This window comes from Nerophis lumbriciformis, linkage group LG36, assembly GCF_033978685.3.
Source record: "Nerophis lumbriciformis linkage group LG36, RoL_Nlum_v2.1, whole genome shotgun sequence".
Classification (NCBI taxonomy): domain Eukaryota; kingdom Metazoa; phylum Chordata; class Actinopteri; order Syngnathiformes; family Syngnathidae; genus Nerophis; species Nerophis lumbriciformis.
The window spans coordinates 10,094,877-10,115,101 of NC_084583.2; the positions used below are offsets into that span (position 1 = coordinate 10,094,877).

Here is a 20,225-nt window from a genome sequence, read left to right on the forward strand (position 1 = left end):
CCAAACACACGTCAAAAGTGGTAAAGGAAAGGCTAAATCTGTCACACCGCGGTGAGGGAAGTCTTGTCTTGGTTTTTTTCTGTCTTGTGATTTACATGTTTTATTTTGAAAAGCAACTCCTCTTGTTTCAGATCACGGGTCCTTCCTCTTGTGTCACCAGTCTGACGTCATTCCTGACCCTTGATTGTTTCCACCTGTTTCCCATTACCCTCATGTTCCATATAAGCCCATGCCTCCCCTTGTTCTGTGCCAGATTGTCTCGAGCTTTCGTGCCTGTCTTGCGTTCCAAGTTCATGTTCATGTCCATGCCTTGCCTTGTCCCACGTCTACGTCCTTGTTTCCAGAATATCCCACGCTGTAATTTTGAGTTAACTTTTTCTCCTCCCTCAGAACGACTTTGGTTATTTAGCCTTCTTTCAAACCGCAGTGGTGAGTTATGATTTTTTCCTAATGATCTTTCCTCAAAGTTTTTGAGTGATTTTTTGTTTACATTTATTAGAGTAGTAATTTTTATAGTCATTATTTTCTTCCTCCTGTTGGAGCGTTTTTTGTTAAAGTTTTTGATAGCAGATACGGTGCTAATTATAATTTGTCTTTATTTTTCTATTTCCTCCTTTTGGAGTGATTTTCGGTTTTTCCCTTTTTGGAACATTTTTTCGCTATCTATTTTTGTGGTTCATAGTATTTGAATTTACTCTGCTCTGGAGGTTTAAAGAGTTTTTCCAAATAAAAGCTTTATTTAGAATCTCATCTCTGCATCTGAGTCCCTTCCTTCGTCCAAGCCTGACAGTACAATCTGGCCAGTATGGACTCAGCAGAGGAAGGACCCGTGATCTGAAACAAGAGGAGTTGCTTTTCAAAATAAAACATGTAAATCACAAGACAGAAAAAACCAAGACAAGACTTCCCTCACCGCGGTGTGACATTTTCATCGATACGTGAATTTTGCAACCAGGGGTGGAAGCACGCTGGACATGGTGTGCAGCAATATTAAGCACGCATTTAAAGCTGTACCCCGCCCCCACCTCGGCTCATCAGACCATCTATCTGTGATGCTAATTCCTGCATACAAGCCCCTGCTGATCAGAACGCAAGCTACAGTGTAGCAGGTGACCACAATGACCCCAAACACACGTCAAAAGTGGTAAAGGAATGGCTAAATCACGCTGGAATGAAGGTTTTAGAATGGCCTTCCCACAGTCCTGACTTAAACGTGTAAACAATGCTGAAGAAACAAGTCCATGTCAGAAAAGCAACACATTTAGCTGAACTGCAGCAATTTTGTGGTGAAAAATTCAAGCAGAAACTTGTGGATGGCTACCAAAACCGCCTTATTGCAGTGAAACTTGCCAAGTAACCAAATACTAATGTTTTTGTATGTATACTTTTGACTCTGCAGATTTGCTCACATTTTCAGTAGACCCATAATAAATTCATAAAAGAAGCAAACTTCATGAATGTGTATTGTGACCAACAAGTATGTGCTCCAATCACTCTATCACAAAAAAATAGGAGTTGTAGAAATGATAAAGTCAAGACAGCCATGACATGAGGTTCTTTACAAGTGTATGTACACTTTTGACCAGGTGTGGTAGTGGGAGTGGCAGGTGTGTGATCCACCTGTATCAAGATGACAGACAGCACACCGGGGCCAGTGGAGTTCATCAGCTCCATGTAGTAGTTGATCAGGGCCTCCCTGCAGCCGCGGTTGTAAAGGTTGAGCTCCTCACTCTGGAAGTCGTAGTTGTAGTGGGCGGCGTTGTCCGTCAGCTGGGACTGCAGGCAGGGCCGAGGGGACACCGGGTTGCAGCAGCTGAAGGGCACGCCATCCAGCAGGAAGCGGCCGTCTATGTTGCTGCGGATGCGACTGGGGAAGCAGCGGTTGTTTCATCACTCAATATTTGGGATTGGAATGGAGAGACTTTGACTAAGTTCAGGTCAGACTGAGCCACTCACTCCTTGATATCCTTGGAGGTGTAGTCCAGGTATCTGTTGCTGACCCACTGCACCTCGAACCAATCCCTGAAGTTGGTGTTTCCGCAGCAGCGGAACTCCATCTGCAGACGATCGATGGTCTCTTTCTGGAAGCAGCGCCCTGGAACGTCGGTGTCCTTGTAGAAGCGGATGCCGTTCCTCAAGCCGACCTGACACCAGAGAATCAGCGGTGAGTGTTTAAATCATACTTGCCAACCCTCCCGGATTTTCCGGGAGACTCCTGAAATTCAGCGCCTCTCCCGAAAACCTCCCGGAAGAAATTTTCTCCCGAAAATCTCCCGGAATTCAGCCGGAGCTGGAGGCCACGCCCCTTCCAGCTCCATGCGGACCTGAGTCCAGTGTGCGCACACAAGGAGACGAAGCAGAAGAACGAGACCGTAGTCAAAGAGCGCAGTGGAGACACTTCTCCAGGGCTGATGTATGCTCGGGGCAACACCCTTCACTTTACCCAGCAGTGGGTCTCCACAGCGATTAGTTGCAAATCTTGCTTTATTGATTGCTTGCACACAGCCAATCCAACACAAAACCAACTAGTCCCTCCCCGCATTTACGCTACCGCTCCCTCTCTTCTCTCGCCCACACACTCACTGACGTCACTCACCTCACATGCTGTCACCTATTAAAGGGCCACACACACACTTACTCTACTCTCATAACACACAGTACAGTTAGCAGAACAACTGTGTTTTCATTACTGTGTATTTGATAGGTGCCATTGCCCCAGAATTGTATTGCATTGTACTTTCAAGTACAACAATGAGTAGATAAGTGTTATGTGTGTGTATATGTGTAAATAAATGAACACTGAAATTCAAGTATTTATTTTATTTATACTGTATATAATAAAATAAATAAATATATATATAGCTAGAATTCACTGAAAGTCAAGTATTTCATATATATATATATATATATATATATATATATATATATATATATATATATATATATATACATATATATATATATATGTATATATATATATATATATTTATATATATGTATATATTTATATATATATATATATATATATATATATATGTATATATATATATATATATATATTTATATATATGTATATATTTATATATATATATATATATATATATATATATATATATATATATATATATATATATGAAATACTCGAGTTGGTGAATTCTAGCTGCAAATATACTTCTCCCCTCTTAACCACGCCCCCCGCCCCAACCACGCCCCGCCCCACCCCCCACCTCCCGAAATCGGAGGTCTCAAGGTTGGCAAGTATGGTTTAAATTTCCCTGTTTTTTGATGCTGCCTAAGGTTTCCTATGTCATCACTATATTGCCAAAAGTATTTGGTCAGCCATCCAAATGATGAGAACCAGGTGTCCTAATCACTTGGCCCGGGCCACAGGTGTATCAAATCAAGCACTTAGGCATTTCTACAATTATTTGTGAAAGAATGGGCCGCTCTCTGGAACTGTCATAGGATGCCACCTATGCAACAAATCCAGTCCTGAAATTTCCTCGCTCCTAAATATTCCAAAGTCAACTTTATTACAAGAAACGTGAAGAGTTTGGGAACAACAGCAACTCAGCCACTAAGTGGTAGGCCACGTAAACTGACAGAGAGATCAGCATAGTGCAAAGACTTTCTGCACAGTCAGTTGCTACACAGCTCCAAACTTCATGTGACCCTTCCAATTAGCCCACGTACAGTACGCAGAGAGCTTCGTGGAATGGGTCTCCAAGGCCGAGCAGCTGCATCTAAGCCAAACATCACCAAGTCCAATGCAAAGCGTGGGATGCAGTGGTGTAAAGCACGTCTCCACTGGACTCTAGAGCAGTGGAGACGCCTTCTCTGGACTGATGAATCACACTTTTCCATCTGGCAACCTGATGGACCAGTCTGGGTTTGGAGGTTGCCAGGAGAACGCTACATTTCGGACTGCTTTGTGTCAAGTGTGAAATTTGGTGGAGGAGGAATTATGGTGTGGGGTTGTTTTTCAGGAGTTGGGCTTGGCCCCTTAGTTCCAGTGAAAGGAACTTTGAATGCTACAGGATACCAAAACATTTTAAACAATTCCATGCTCCCAAACCTTGTGGGAACAGTTTGGAGCTCTTCCAACATGACTGTGCACCAGTGCACAAAGCAAGGTCCATAAAGACAAGGATGACAAGAGTCTGATGTAGATGAACTTGACTGGCCTGCACAGAGTCCTGACCTGAACCTGATACAACACCTTTGGGATGAATTAGAACGGAGACTGAGAGCCAGGCCTTCTCGTGGGGTGACCTCACCAATGCACTTTTGGTAGAATGGTGGAAAATTGCTATAAACACACTCCGCAACCTTGTGGACAGCCTTCCCAGAAGAGTTGAAGCTGTAATAGCTGCAAAAGGTCATATTGAACCCTATGGGTTAGGAATGGGATGGCACTTCAAGTTCATATGTGAGTCAAGGCGGGTGGCCAAATACTTTTGGCAATATAGTATACCAAGGTGGGGTAAAGACATGACAACGGACAGATTTCTTTTTTTTAATGCATTCTAGCTCATAAATAAACGTAAATAAAAGTGTGCTTACAACAGAGCCAAAGGGAGGTCCTATATTTTGTCCATAAAATCCAATAAATAAACATTCAAAAAGCACCAACAGTACTTTGGTGACTTGAATATTAACAAGTGTTAGTGATATTGTTATTATAAGTGCTAACGCAGACAAACTATTTATAGCGACGCTGTGATCACTAGCCCGTGTACATTTTCGACAAGATTGACTGGCGAGTTGTTTCCTTGCTTCCTTGCTCCCTGGAAGTTTATTATCTAAATCATGCCTCTCACCTGGACAGAAGAAGTCTGAGTAGGTATTCTGACAAGTTGGTACACTTTGACAGCCATTCAGGACCCAGACATGGCGAGAACGACACAAAAAGACGCTTGGTTCCACCCCTCGCTTCTTTGCGAGGATTATGAGACATTCTTCATCTAAATGAGAATATGTGGACATCTTAGCAGTCTACATCCTAATGACAGCAGACATTGTACAGTAAGTGATGTTTATTATGTGTGTTGGCTCTCATGAAGTCTGCAGTAATAATCAGTGATGAAGAAAAAAAAGCAAACCTTGTGATGCGTTTTTTAAATTAATGCGTCCCGTATGCTTAAAATGATCAAAATACGTAAATATTAAATGTTATTATTATTACATGACATATATACTTACATCATGTATATATTACATGTTATTATGAATGTTACTCCATGACATATATACTTACATCATGTATATATTACATGTTATTATGAATATTACATGACATATGTACTTACATCATGTATATATTACATGTTATTATGAATGTTACTACATGACATATATACTTACATCATGTATATATTACATGTTATTATGAATGTTACTACATGACATACATACTTACATCATGTATATATTACATGTTATTATGAATGTTGCTACATGACATATATACTTACATCATGTATATATTACATGTTATTATGAATGTTACTACATGACATATATACTTACATCATGTGCATATTACATGTTATTATGAATGTTACTACATGACATATATACTTACATCATGTATATATTACATGTTATTATGAATGTTACTACATGACATATATACTTACATCATGTGCATATTACATGTTATTATGAATGTTACTACATGACATATATACTTACATCATGTATATATTACATGTTATTATGAATGTTACATTACATATATACTTACATCGTGTACATATTACATGTTATTATGAATGTTACTACGTGACATATATACTTACATCATGTATATATTACATGTTATTATGAATGTTACTACATGACATATATACTTACGTCATGTATATATTACATGTTATTATAAATGTTACTACATGACATATATACTTACATCATGTATATATTACATGTTATTATGAATGTTACTACATGACATATATACTTACATCATGTATATATTACATGTTATTATGAATGTTACTACATGACATATATACTTACATCATGTATATATTACATGTTATTATGAATGTTACTACATTACATATATACTTACATCATGTATATATGACATGTTATTGTGAATGTTACTACATGAGATATATACTTACATCATGTATATATTACATGTTATTATGAATGTTACATTACATATATACTTACATCGTGTACATATTACATGTTATTATGAATGTTACTACGTGACATATATACTTACATCATGTATATATTACATGTTATTATGAATGTTACTACATGACATATATACTTACGTCATGTATATATTACATGTTATTATAAATGTTACTACATGACATATATACTTACATCATGTATATATTACATGTTATTATGAATGTTACTACATGACATATATACTTACATCATGTATATATTACATGTTATTATGAATGTTACTACATGACATATATACTTACATCATGTATATATTACATGTTATTATAAATGTTACTACATTACATATATACTTACATCATGTATATATGACATGTTATTGTGAATGTTACTACATGAGATATATACTTACATCATGTACATATTACATGTTATTATGAATGTTACTACATGACATATATACTTACATCATGTATATATTACATGTTATTATAAATGTTACTACATTACGTAATTACTTACATCATGTATATAAAACCTCAATGGAGATATTTTTTTAAGCACTCTATAGAGCCACTCCGATAGGCTCCATTGTAAGCAAACTTTTGAACGCATTTATTTAATATTTAGAATGCAAAAAAAAAAAAAAACATCCTTCATCATGTCGCTCATAATGATTGTGAACTATAGGCAAAATGCTAAAAAAAAAACGTACCATTCCCCTTGAACCATTTGTTTCCAGTATTTTAATAAAAAATACTATTATGAACATACTTATCTTATAATATTTGCATATATATATATATATATATATATATATATATATATATATATATATATATATATATATATATATATATATATATATATTTAAAAAAATAGTTTATTGACATTTTGGAACATAAATGTATTTCTTAATGTATTTTTATATTATTATTATTACAATTATCATTGTGCAGTATGTCATTATTTATGATCCAATAGTTTGAATGCACTTTTTCATCCAATAGTATGTGTCTGCTACTGTATATGTTGTTACATTTCATGCCACATACAGTTGTCCGTGGATTTATTGAATACTTTTTCAGCACCATTTTTGGGCCCTAAACGAAGCTTTTACAAGCCTACAAACGTCTAAGTAGACCCGAAACATCAACAGTGCAGTGTTATTGGCTGGGTGAGACCACACCAATGTTGTTCCGTATCGTGGCCACTGATTGGCTCATCTTCAGGCAGAAACACTATATTGGATGAAAAGTGTAAAAGTGTTATTTTAATGTCTAAAGAGATCTCATTATGTTGCAAAATGTATTTAGAAGGTTATGAACTTTTTTAATGCTCTCGCTATAAAAACGTTTGATTTATAACTCAGAAATGTCCTCGTCCGTAACCAATTAGCAACGAAGGATGACTGTCCTGTTGGATGAATTGACAACACACTTTATTGTGTAAAATCAGGATTTGCGTCACCTTGAGGGAGTCCTCCAGGCGGCCCTGCAGGGCGTAGCTGAGGACCACCACGGCCAGCAGCAGACAGCAGAGGAGGGCGGCCGCAGCGTACCAGCCCAGCAGGACCACCTTCCAGCGGGGGAAGCGACCCGGGTCCAAGGAGTCCTGGCACACTCGGCCCGCCACCCAGTTGGTGGCGATGGCCGCCAGACCCACCAGCAGGAGCATGTTGGGCACCACGTGGATCTCGGTGTTGTCCATCACCTTGGCAAGGAAGGAGAGCGTGAAAGGTGACAGGTAGTGAACATTTGTTTACTTGGAGGTTTCTATGCACGTTATGAAGATATCTGCTATGACATCATTCTGAAAATATCATGTGCATTCTGCTCACTTTTCTCTAATGTTTACTAGGGTTGTACAGTATACAGGTATTAGTAGAGTACCGCGACACTAATGAATCATATTCAGTACTGTACCACCTCTAAAAAATACCGGTCCCCCACCCGTCATGTCATGCAGAATGCCCCAACACTATCATACATGTGCCATATAGTGAGACCACACCAAACACCACTGTTATAAATATGTGCCATATAGTGAAACCACACTAAACAACACTGTCATAAATATGTGCCATATAGTGAGACCACACTAAACAACACTGTCATAAACATGTGCCATATAGTGAAACCACTCTAAACAACACTGTTATAAATATGTGCCATATAGTGAAACCACACTAAACAACACTGTCATAAACATGTGCCATATAGTGAGACCACCCTAAACAACACTGTCATTAATATGTGCCATATAGTGAAACCACACTAAACAACACTGTCAATAACATGTGCCATATAGTGAAACCACACTGAACAACACTGTCATAAACATGTGCCATATAGTGAGACCACACTAAACAACACTGTCATAAATATGTGCCATATAATGAGACCACACTAAACAACACTGTCATAAACGTGTGCCATATAATGAGACCAGAATAAACAACACTGTCATAAATATGTGCCATATAGTGAGACCACACTAAACACTGTCATAAATATGTGCCATATAATGAGACCACTCTAAACAACACTGTCATAAACATGTGCCATATAGTGAAACCACACTAAACAACACTGTCATAAATATGTGCCATATAGTGAGACCACACTAAACACTGTCATAGATATGTGCCATATAATGAGACCACTCTAAACAACACTGTCATAAACATGTGCCATATAGTGAAACCACACTAAACAACACTGTCATAAATATGTGCCATATAGAGAGACCACACTAAACAACACTGTCATAAACATGTGCCATATAGTGAAACCACACTAAACAACACTGTCATAAACGTGTGCCATATAGTGAAACCAGAATAAACAACACTGTCATAAATATGTGCCATATAGTGAGACCACACTAAACACTGTCATAAATATGTGCCATATAATGAGACCACTCTAAACAACACTGTCATAAACATGTGCCATATAGTGAAACCACACTAAACAACACTGTCATAAATATGTGCCATATAGTGAGACCACACTAAACACTGTCATAGATATGTGCCATATAATGAGACCACTCTAAACAACACTGTCATAAACATGTGCCATATAGTGAAACCACACTAAACAACACTGTCATAAATATGTGCCATATAGAGAGACCACACTAAACAACACTGTCATAAACATGTGCCATATAGTGAAACCACACTAAACAACACTGTCATAAACGTGTGCCATATAGTGAAACCAGAATAAACAACACTGTCATAAATATGTGCCATATAGTGAGACCACACTAAACACTGTCATAAATATGTGCCATATAATGAGACCACTCTAAACAACACTGTCATTAACATGTGCCATATAGTGAAACCACACTAAACAACACTATCATAAATATGTGCCATATAGTGAGACCACACTAAACAACACTATCATAAATATGTGCCATATAGTGAAACCACACTAAACAACACTGTCATAAACGTGTGCCATATAGTGAAACCAGAATAAACAACACTGTCATAAATATGTGCCATATAGTGAGACCACACTAAACACTGTCATAAATATGTGCCATATAATGAGACCACTCTAAACAACACTGTCATAAACATGTGCCATATAGTGAAACCACACTAAACAACACTATCATAAATATGTGCCATATAGTGAGACCACACTAAACAACACCATCATAAATATGTGCCATATAGTGAAACCACACTAAACAACACTGTCATAAACATGTGCCATATAGTGAAACCACACTAAACAACACTGTCATAAACGTGTGCCATATAGTGAAACCACACTAAACAACACTATCATAAATATGTGCCATATAGTGAGACCACACTAAACAACACCATCATAAATATGTGCCATATAGTGAAACCACACTAAACAACACTGTCATAAACATGTGCCATATAGTGAAACCACACTAAACAACACTGTCATAAACGTGTGCCATATAGTGAAACCAGAATAAACAACACTGTTATAAATATGTGCCATATAGTGAAACCACACTAAACAACACTGTCATAAACATGTGCCATATAGTGAAACCACACTAAACAACACTGTCATAAACGTGTGCCATATAGTGAAACCAGAATAAACAACACTGTTATAAATATGTGCCATATAGTGAAACCACACTAAACAACACTGTCATAAACATGTGCCATATAGTGAGACCACCCTAAACAACACTGTCATTAATATGTGCCATATAGTGAAACCACACTAAACAACACTGTCAATAACATGTGCCATATAGTGAAACCACACTGAACAACACTGTCATAAACATGTGCCATATAGTGAAACCACTCTAAACAACACTGTTATAAATATGTGCCATATAGTGAAACCACACTAAACAACACTGTCTTAAACATGTGCCATATAGTGAGACCACCCTAAACAACACTGTCATTAATATGTAACATATAGTGAAACCACACTAAACAACACTGTCAATAACATGTGCCATATAGTGAAACCACACTGAACAACACTGCCATAAACATGTGCCATATAGTGAAACCACACTAAACAACACTGTCATAAACGTGTGCCATATAATGAGACCAGAATAAACAACACTGTCATAAATATGTGCCATATAGTGAGACCACACTAAACACTGTCATAAATATGTGCCATATAATGAGACCACTCTAAACAACACTGTCATAAACATGTGCCATATAGTGAAACCACACTAAACAACACTGTCATAAATATGTGCCATATAGTGAGACCACACTAAACACTGTCATAGATATGTGCCATATAATGAGACCACTCTAAACAATACTGTCATAAACATGTGCCATATAGTGAAACCACACTAAACAACACTGTCATAAATATGTGCCATATAGAGAGACCACACTAAACAACACTGTCATAAACACGTGCCATATAGTGAAACCACACTAAACAACACTGTCATAAACGTGTGCCATATAGTGAAACCAGAATAAACAACACTGTTATAAATATGTGCCATATAGTGAAACCACACTAAACAACACTGTCATAAACATGTGCCATATAGTGAGACCACCCTAAACAACACTGTCATTAATATGTGCCATATAGTGAAACCACACTAAACAACACTGTCAATAACATGTGCCATATAGTGAAACCACACTGAACAACACTGTCATAAACATGTGCCATATAGTGAAACCACTCTAAACAACACTGTTATAAATATGTGCCATATAGTGAAACCACACTAAACAACACTGTCATAAACATGTGCCATATAGTGAGACCACCCTAAACAACACTGTCATTAATATGTGCCATATAGTGAAACCACACTAAACAACACTGTCAATAACATGTGCCATATAGTGAAACCACACTGAACAACACTGCCATAAACATGTGCCATATAGTGAAACCACACTAAACAACACTGTCATAAACGTGTGCCATATAATGAGACCAGAATAAACAACACTGTCATAAATATGTGCCATATAGTGAGACCACACTAAACACTGTCATAAATATGTGCCATATAATGAGACCACTCTAAACAACACTGTCATAAACATGTGCCATATAGTGAAACCACACTAAACAACACTGTCATAAATATGTGCCATATAGTGAGACCACACTAAACACTGTCATAGATATGTGCCATATAATGAGACCACTCTAAACAATACTGTCATAAACATGTGCCATATAGTGAAACCACACTAAACAACACTGTCATAAATATGTGCCATATAGAGAGACCACACTAAACAACACTGTCATAAACATGTGCCATATAGTGAAACCACACTAAACAACACTGTCATAAATATGTGCCATATAGTGAGACCACACTAAACACTGTGATAGATATGTGCCATATAATGAGACCACTCTAAACAACACTGTCATAAACATGTGCCATATAGTGAAACCACACTAAACAACACTGTCATAAACATGTGCCATATAGTGAAACCAGAATAAACAACACTGTCATAAATATGTGCCATATAGTGAGACCACACTAAACACTGTCATAAATATGTGCCATATAATGAGACCACTCTAAACAACACTGTCATAAACATGTGCCATATAGTGAAACCACACTAAACAACACTATCATAAATATGTGCCATATAGTGAGACCACACTAAACAACACTATCATAAATATGTGCCATATAGTGAAACCACACTAAACAACACTGTCATAAACGTGTGCCATATAGTGAAACCAGAATAAACAACACTGTCATAAATATGTGCCATATAGTGAGACCACACTAAACACTGTCATAAATATGTGCCATATAATGAGACCACTCTAAACAACACTGTCATAAACATGTGCCATATAGTGAGACCACACTAAACAACACTATCATAAATATGTGCCATATAGTGAAACCACACTAAACAACACTGTCATAAACGTGTGCCATATAGTGAAACCAGAATAAACAACACTGTCATAAATATGTGCCATATAGTGAGACCACACTAAACACTGTTATAAATATGTGCCATATAATGAGACCACTCTAAACAACACTGTCATAAACATGTGCCATATAGTGAAACCACACTAAACAACACTATCATAAATATGTGCCATATAGTGAGACCACACTAAACAACACTATCATAAATATGTGCCATATAGTGAAACCACACTAAACAACACTGTCATAAACGTGTGCCATATAGTGAAACCAGAATAAACAACACTGTCATAAATATGTGCCATATAGTGAGACCACACTAAACACTGTCATAAATATGTGCCATATAATGAGACCACTCTAAACAACACTGTCATAAACATGTGCCATATAGTGAAACCACACTAAACAACACTATCATAAATATGTGCCGTATAGTGCGACCACACTAAACAACACCATCATAAATATGTGCCATATAGTGAAACCACACTAAACAACACTGTCATAAACATGTGCCATATAGTGAAACCACACTAAACAACACTGTCATAAACGTGTGCCATATAGTGAAACCACACTAAACAACACTATCATAAATATGTGCCATATAGTGAGACCACACTAAACAACACCATCATAAATATGTGCCATATAGTGAAACCACACTAAACAACACTGTCATAAACATGTGCCATATAGTGAAACCACACTAAACAACACTGTCATAAACGTGTGCCATATAGTGAAACCAGAATAAACAACACTGTTATAAATATGTGCCATATAGTGAAACCACACTAAACAACACTGTCATAAACATGTGCCATATAGTGAGACCACCCTAAACAACACTGTCATTAATATGTGCCATATAGTGAAACCACACTAAATAACACTGTCAATAACATGTGCCATATAGTGAAACCACACTGAACAACACTGTCATAAACATGTGCCATATAGTGAAACCACTCTAAACAACACTGTTATAAATATGTGCCATATAGTGAAACCACACTAAACAACACTGTCATAAACATGTGCCATATAGTGAAACCACACTAAACAACACTGTCATAAACATGTGCCATATAGTGAGACCACCCTAAACAACACTGTCATTAATATGTGCCATATAGTGAAACCACACTAAACAACACTGTCATAAACATGTGCCATATAGTGAGACCACCCTAAACAACACTGTCATTAATATGTGCCATATAGTGAAACCACACTAAACAACACTGTCAATAACATGTGCCATATAGTGAAACCACACTGAACAACACTGCCATAAACATGTGCCATATAGTGAAACCACACTAAACAACACTGTCATAAACGTGTGCTATATAATGAGACCAGAATAAACAACACTGTCATAAATATGTGCCATATAGTGAAACCACACTAAACAACACTGTCATAAATATGTGCCATATAGAGAGACCACACTAAACAACACTGTCATAAACATGTGCCATATAGTGAAACCACACTAAACAACACTGTCATAAATATGTGCCATATAGTGAGACCACACTAAACACTGTGATAGATATGTGCCATATAATGAGACCACTCTAAACAACACTGTCATAAACATGTGCCATATAGTGAAACCACACTAAACAACACTGTCATAAATATGTGCCATATAGAGAGACCACACTAAACAACACTGTCATAAACATGTGCCATATAGTGAAACCAGAATAAACAACACTGTCATAAATATGTGCCATATAGTGAGACCACACTAAACACTGTCATAAATATGTGCCATATAATGAGACCACTCTAAACAACACTGTCATAAACATGTGCCATATAGTGAAACCACACTAAACAACACTATCATAAATATGTGCCATATAGTGAGACCACACTAAACAACACTATCATAAATATGTGCCATATAGTGAAACCACACTAAACAACACTGTCATAAACGTGTGCCATATAGTGAAACCAGAATAAACAACACTGTCATAAATATGTGCCATATAGTGAGACCACACTAAACACTGTCATAAATATGTGCCATATAATGAGACCACTCTAAACAACACTGTCATAAACATGTGCCATATAGTGAAACCACACTAAACAACACTATCATAAATATGTGCCGTATAGTGCGACCACACTAAACAACACCATCATAAATATGTGCCATATAGTGAAACCACACTAAACAACACTGTCATAAACATGTGCCATATAGTGAAACCACACTAAACAACACTGTCATAAACGTGTGCCATATAGTGAAACCACACTAAACAACACTATCATAAATATGTGCCATATAGTGAGACCACACTAAACAACACCATCATAAATATGTGCCATATAGTGAAACCACACTAAACAACACTGTCATAAACATGTGCCATATAGTGAAACCACACTAAACAACACTGTCATAAACGTGTGCCATATAGTGAAACCAGAATAAACAACACTGTTATAAATATGTGCCATATAGTGAAACCACACTAAACAACACTGTCATAAACATGTGCCATATAGTGAGACCACCCTAAACAACACTGTCATTAATATGTGCCATATAGTGAAACCACACTAAACAACACTGTCAATAACATGTGCCATATAGTGAAACCACACTGAACAACACTGTCATAAACATGTGCCATATAGTGAAACCACACTAAACAACACTGTCATAAACATGTGCCATATAGTGAGACCACCCTAAACAACACTGTCATTAATATGTGCCATATAGTGAAACCACACTAAACAACACTGTCAATAACATGTGCCATATAGTGAAACCACACTGAACAACACTGCCATAAACATGTGCCATATAGTGAAACCACACTAAACAACACTGTCATAAACGTGTGCCATATAATGAGACCAGAATAAACAACACTGTCATAAATATGTGCCATATAGTGAGACCACACTAAACACTGTCATAAATATGTGCCATATAATGAGACCACTCTAAACAACACTGTCATAAACATGTGCCATATAGTGAAACCACACTAAACAACACTGTCATAAATATGTGCCATATAGTGAGACCACACTAAACACTGTCATAGATATGTGCCATATAATGAGACCACTCTAAACAATACTGTCATAAACATGTGCCATATAGTGAAACCACACTAAACAACACTGTCATAAATATGTGCCATATAGAGAGACCACACTAAACAACACTGTCATAAACATGTGCCATATAGTGAAACCACACTAAACAACACTGTCATAAATATGTGCCATATAGTGAGACCACACTAAACACTGTCATAGATATGTGCCATATAATGAGACCACTCTAAACAACACTGTCATAAACATGTGCCATATAGTGAAACCACACTAAACACTGTCATAAATATGTGCCATATAATGAGACCACTCTAAACAACACTGTCATAAACATGTGCCATATAGTGAAACCACACTAAACAACACTATCATAAATATGTGCCATATAGTGAGACCACACTAAACAACACTATCATAAATATGTGCCATATAGTGAAACCACACTAAACAACACTGTCATAAACATGTGCCATATAGTGAAACCACACTAAACAACACTGTCATAAACGTGTGCCATATAGTGAAACCAGAATAAACAACACTGTCATAAATATGTGCCATATAGTGAGACCACACTAAACACTGTCATAAATATGTGCCATATAATGAGACCACTCTAAACAACACTGTCATAAACATGTGCCATATAGTGAAACCACACTAAACAACACTATCATAAATATGTGCCATATAGTGAGACCACACTAAACAACACTGTCATAAATATGTGCCATATAATGAGACCACACTAGACAACACTGTCATAAACATGTGCCATATAGTGAGACCACACTAAACAACACTGTCATTAACATGTGCCATATAGTGAGACCACACTAAACAACACTGTCATAAACATGTGCCATATAGTGAAACCACACTAAACAACACTGTCATTAACATGTGCCATATAGTGAGACCACACTAAACAACACTGTCATAAATATGTGCCATATAATGAGACCACACTAGACAACACTGTCATAAACATGTGCCATATAGTGAGACCACACTAAACAACACTGTCATTAACATGTGCCATATAGTGAGACCACACTAAACAACACTGTCATAAACATGTGCCATATAGTGAAACCACACTAAACAACACTGTCATTAACATGTGCCATATAGTGAGACCACACTAAACAACACTGTCATAAATATGTGCCATATAATGAGACCACACTAGACAACACTGTCATAAACATGTGCCATATAGTGAAACCACACTAAACAACACTGTCATTAACATGTGCCATATAGTGAGACCACACTAAACAACACTGTCATAAATATGTGCCATATAATGAGACCACACTAGACAACACTGTCATAAACATGTGCCATATAGTGAAACCACACTAAACAACACTGTCATTAACATGTGCCATATAGTGAAACCACACTAAACAACACTGTCATAAACATATGCCATATAGTGAAACCACACTAAACAACACTGTCATAAACGTGTGCCATATAGTGAAACCAGAATAAACAACACTGTCATAAATATGTGCCATATAGTGAGACCACACTAAACACTGACATAAATATGTGCCATATAATGAGACCACTCTAAACAACACTGTCATAAACATGTGCCATATAGTGAAACCACACTAAACAACACTGTCATAAATATGTGCCATATAGTGAGACCACACTAAACACTGTCATAAATATGTGCCATATAATGAGACCACTCTAAACAACACTGTCATAAACATGTGCCATATAGTGAAACCACACTAAACAACACTGTCATAAACGTGTGCCATATAGTGAAACCAGAATAAACAACACTGTTATAAATATGTGCCATATAGTGAAACCACACTAAACAACACTGTCATAAACATGTGCCATATAGTGAGACCACCCTAAACAACACTGTCATTAATATGTGCCATATAGTGAAACCACACTAAACAACACTGTCAATAACATGTGCCATATAGTGAAACCACACTGAACAACACTGTCATAAACATGTGCCATATAGTGAAACCACACTAAACAACACTGTCATAAACATGTGCCATATAGTGAGACCACCCTAAACAACACTGTCATTAATATGTGCCATATAGTGAAACCACACTAAACAACACTGTCAATAACATGTGCCATATAGTGAAACCACACTGAACAACACTGCCATAAACATGTGCCATATAGTGAAACCACACTAAACAACACTGTCATAAACGTGTGCCATATAATGAGACCAGAATAAACAACACTGTCATAAATATGTGCCATATAGTGAGACCACACTAAACACTGTCATAAATATGTGCCATATAATGAGACCACTCTAAACAACACTGTCATAAACATGTGCCATATAGTGAAACCACACTAAACAACACTGTCATAAATATGTGCCATATAGTGAGACCACACTAAACACTGTCATAGATATGTGCCATATAATGAGACCACTCTAAACAATACTGTCATAAACATGTGCCATATAGTGAAACCACACTAAACAACACTGTCATAAATATGTGCCATATAGAGAGACCACACTAAACAACACTGTCATAAACATGTGCCATATAGTGAAACCACACTAAACAACACTGTCATAAATATGTGCCATATAGTGAGACCACACTAAACACTGTCATAGATATGTGCCATATAATGAGACCACTCTAAACAACACTGTCATAAACATGTGCCATATAGTGAAACCACACTAAACACTGTCATAAATATGTGCCATATAATGAGACCACTCTAAACAACACTGTCATAAACATGTGCCATATAGTGAAACCACACTAAACAACACTATCATAAATATGTGCCATATAGTGAGACCACACTAAACAACACTATCATAAATATGTGCCATATAGTGAAACCACACTAAACAACACTGTCATAAACATGTGCCATATAGTGAAACCACACTAAACAACACTGTCATAAACGTGTGCCATATAGTGAAACCAGAATAAACAACACTGTCATAAATATGTGCCATATAGTGAGACCACACTAAACACTGTCATAAATATGTGCCATATAATGAGACCACTCTAAACAACACTGTCATAAACATGTGCCATATAGTGAAACCACACTAAACAACACTATCATAAATATGTGCCATATAGTGAGACCACACTAAACAACACTGTCATAAATATGTGCCATATAATGAGACCACACTAGACAACACTGTCATAAACATGTGCCATATAGTGAGACCACACTAAACAACACTGTCATTAACATGTGCCATATAGTGAGACCACACTAAACAACACTGTCATAAACATGTGCCATATAGTGAAACCACACTAAACAACACTGTCATTAACATGTGCCATATAGTGAGACCACACTAAACAACACTGTCATAAATATGTGCCATATAATGAGACCACACTAGACAACACTGTCATAAACATGTGCCATATAGTGAGACCACACTAAACAACACTGTCATTAACATGTGCCATATAGTGAGACCACACTAAACAACACTGTCATAAACATGTGCCATATAGTGAAACCACACTAAACAACACTGTCATTAACATGTGCCATATAGTGAGACCACACTAAACAACACTGTCATAAATATGTGCCATATAATGAGACCACACTAGACAACACTGTCATAAACATGTGCCATATAGTGAAACCACACTAAACAACACTGTCATTAACATGTGCCATATAGTGAGACCACACTAAACAACACTGTCATAAATATGTGCCATATAATGAGACCACACTAGACAACACTGTCATAAACATGTGCCATATAGTGAAACCACACTAAACAACACTGTCATTAACATGTGCCATATAGTGAAACCACACTAAACAACACTGTCATAAACATATGCCATATAGTGAAACCACACTAAACAACACTGTCATAAACGTGTGCCATATAGTGAAACCAGAATAAACAACACTGTCATAAATATGTGCCATATAGTGAGACCACACTAAACACTGACATAAATATGTGCCATATAATGAGACCACTCTAAACAACACTGTCATAAACATGTGCCATATAGTGAAACCACACTAAACAACACTGTCATAAATATGTGCCATATAGTGAGACCACACTAAACACTGTCATAAATATGTGCCATATAATGAGACCACTCTAAACAACACTGTCATAAACATGTGCCATATAGTGAAACCACACTAAACAACACTGTCATAAACATGTGCCATATAGTGAAACCACACTAAACAACACTGTCATAAAAGTGTGCCATATAGTGAAACCAGAATAAACAACACTGTCATAAATATGTGCCATATAGTGAGACCACACTAAACACTGTCATAAATATGTGCCATATAATGAGACCACTCTAAACAACACTGTCATAAACATGTGCCATATAGTGAAACCACACTAAACAACACTATCATAAATATGTGCCATATAGTGAGACCACACTAAACAACACTGTCATAAATATGTGCCATATAATGAGACCACACTAGACAACACT

General features: G+C 36.8%; 1 protein-coding gene across 2 annotated transcripts in view; it reads right to left on the reverse strand.

Annotated features, from left to right (window-relative positions):
- The window catches only part of rom1b (retinal outer segment membrane protein 1b), a 42,516-nt gene that overhangs the window by 14,691 nt on the left and 7,600 nt on the right, over positions 1-20,225 (reverse strand). For both annotated transcript variants that reach the window (XM_061930066.1, XM_061930065.1), the window contains exons 2-4: positions 7,627-7,869; positions 1,957-2,144; positions 1,621-1,867 (exon numbers count right to left, since the gene is read on the reverse strand). In XM_061930066.1, the coding sequence (XP_061786050.1) occupies positions 1,621-1,867; positions 1,957-2,144; positions 7,627-7,869 (678 nt within the window). The remainder of the gene's footprint in view (positions 1-1,620; positions 1,868-1,956; positions 2,145-7,626; positions 7,870-20,225) is intronic.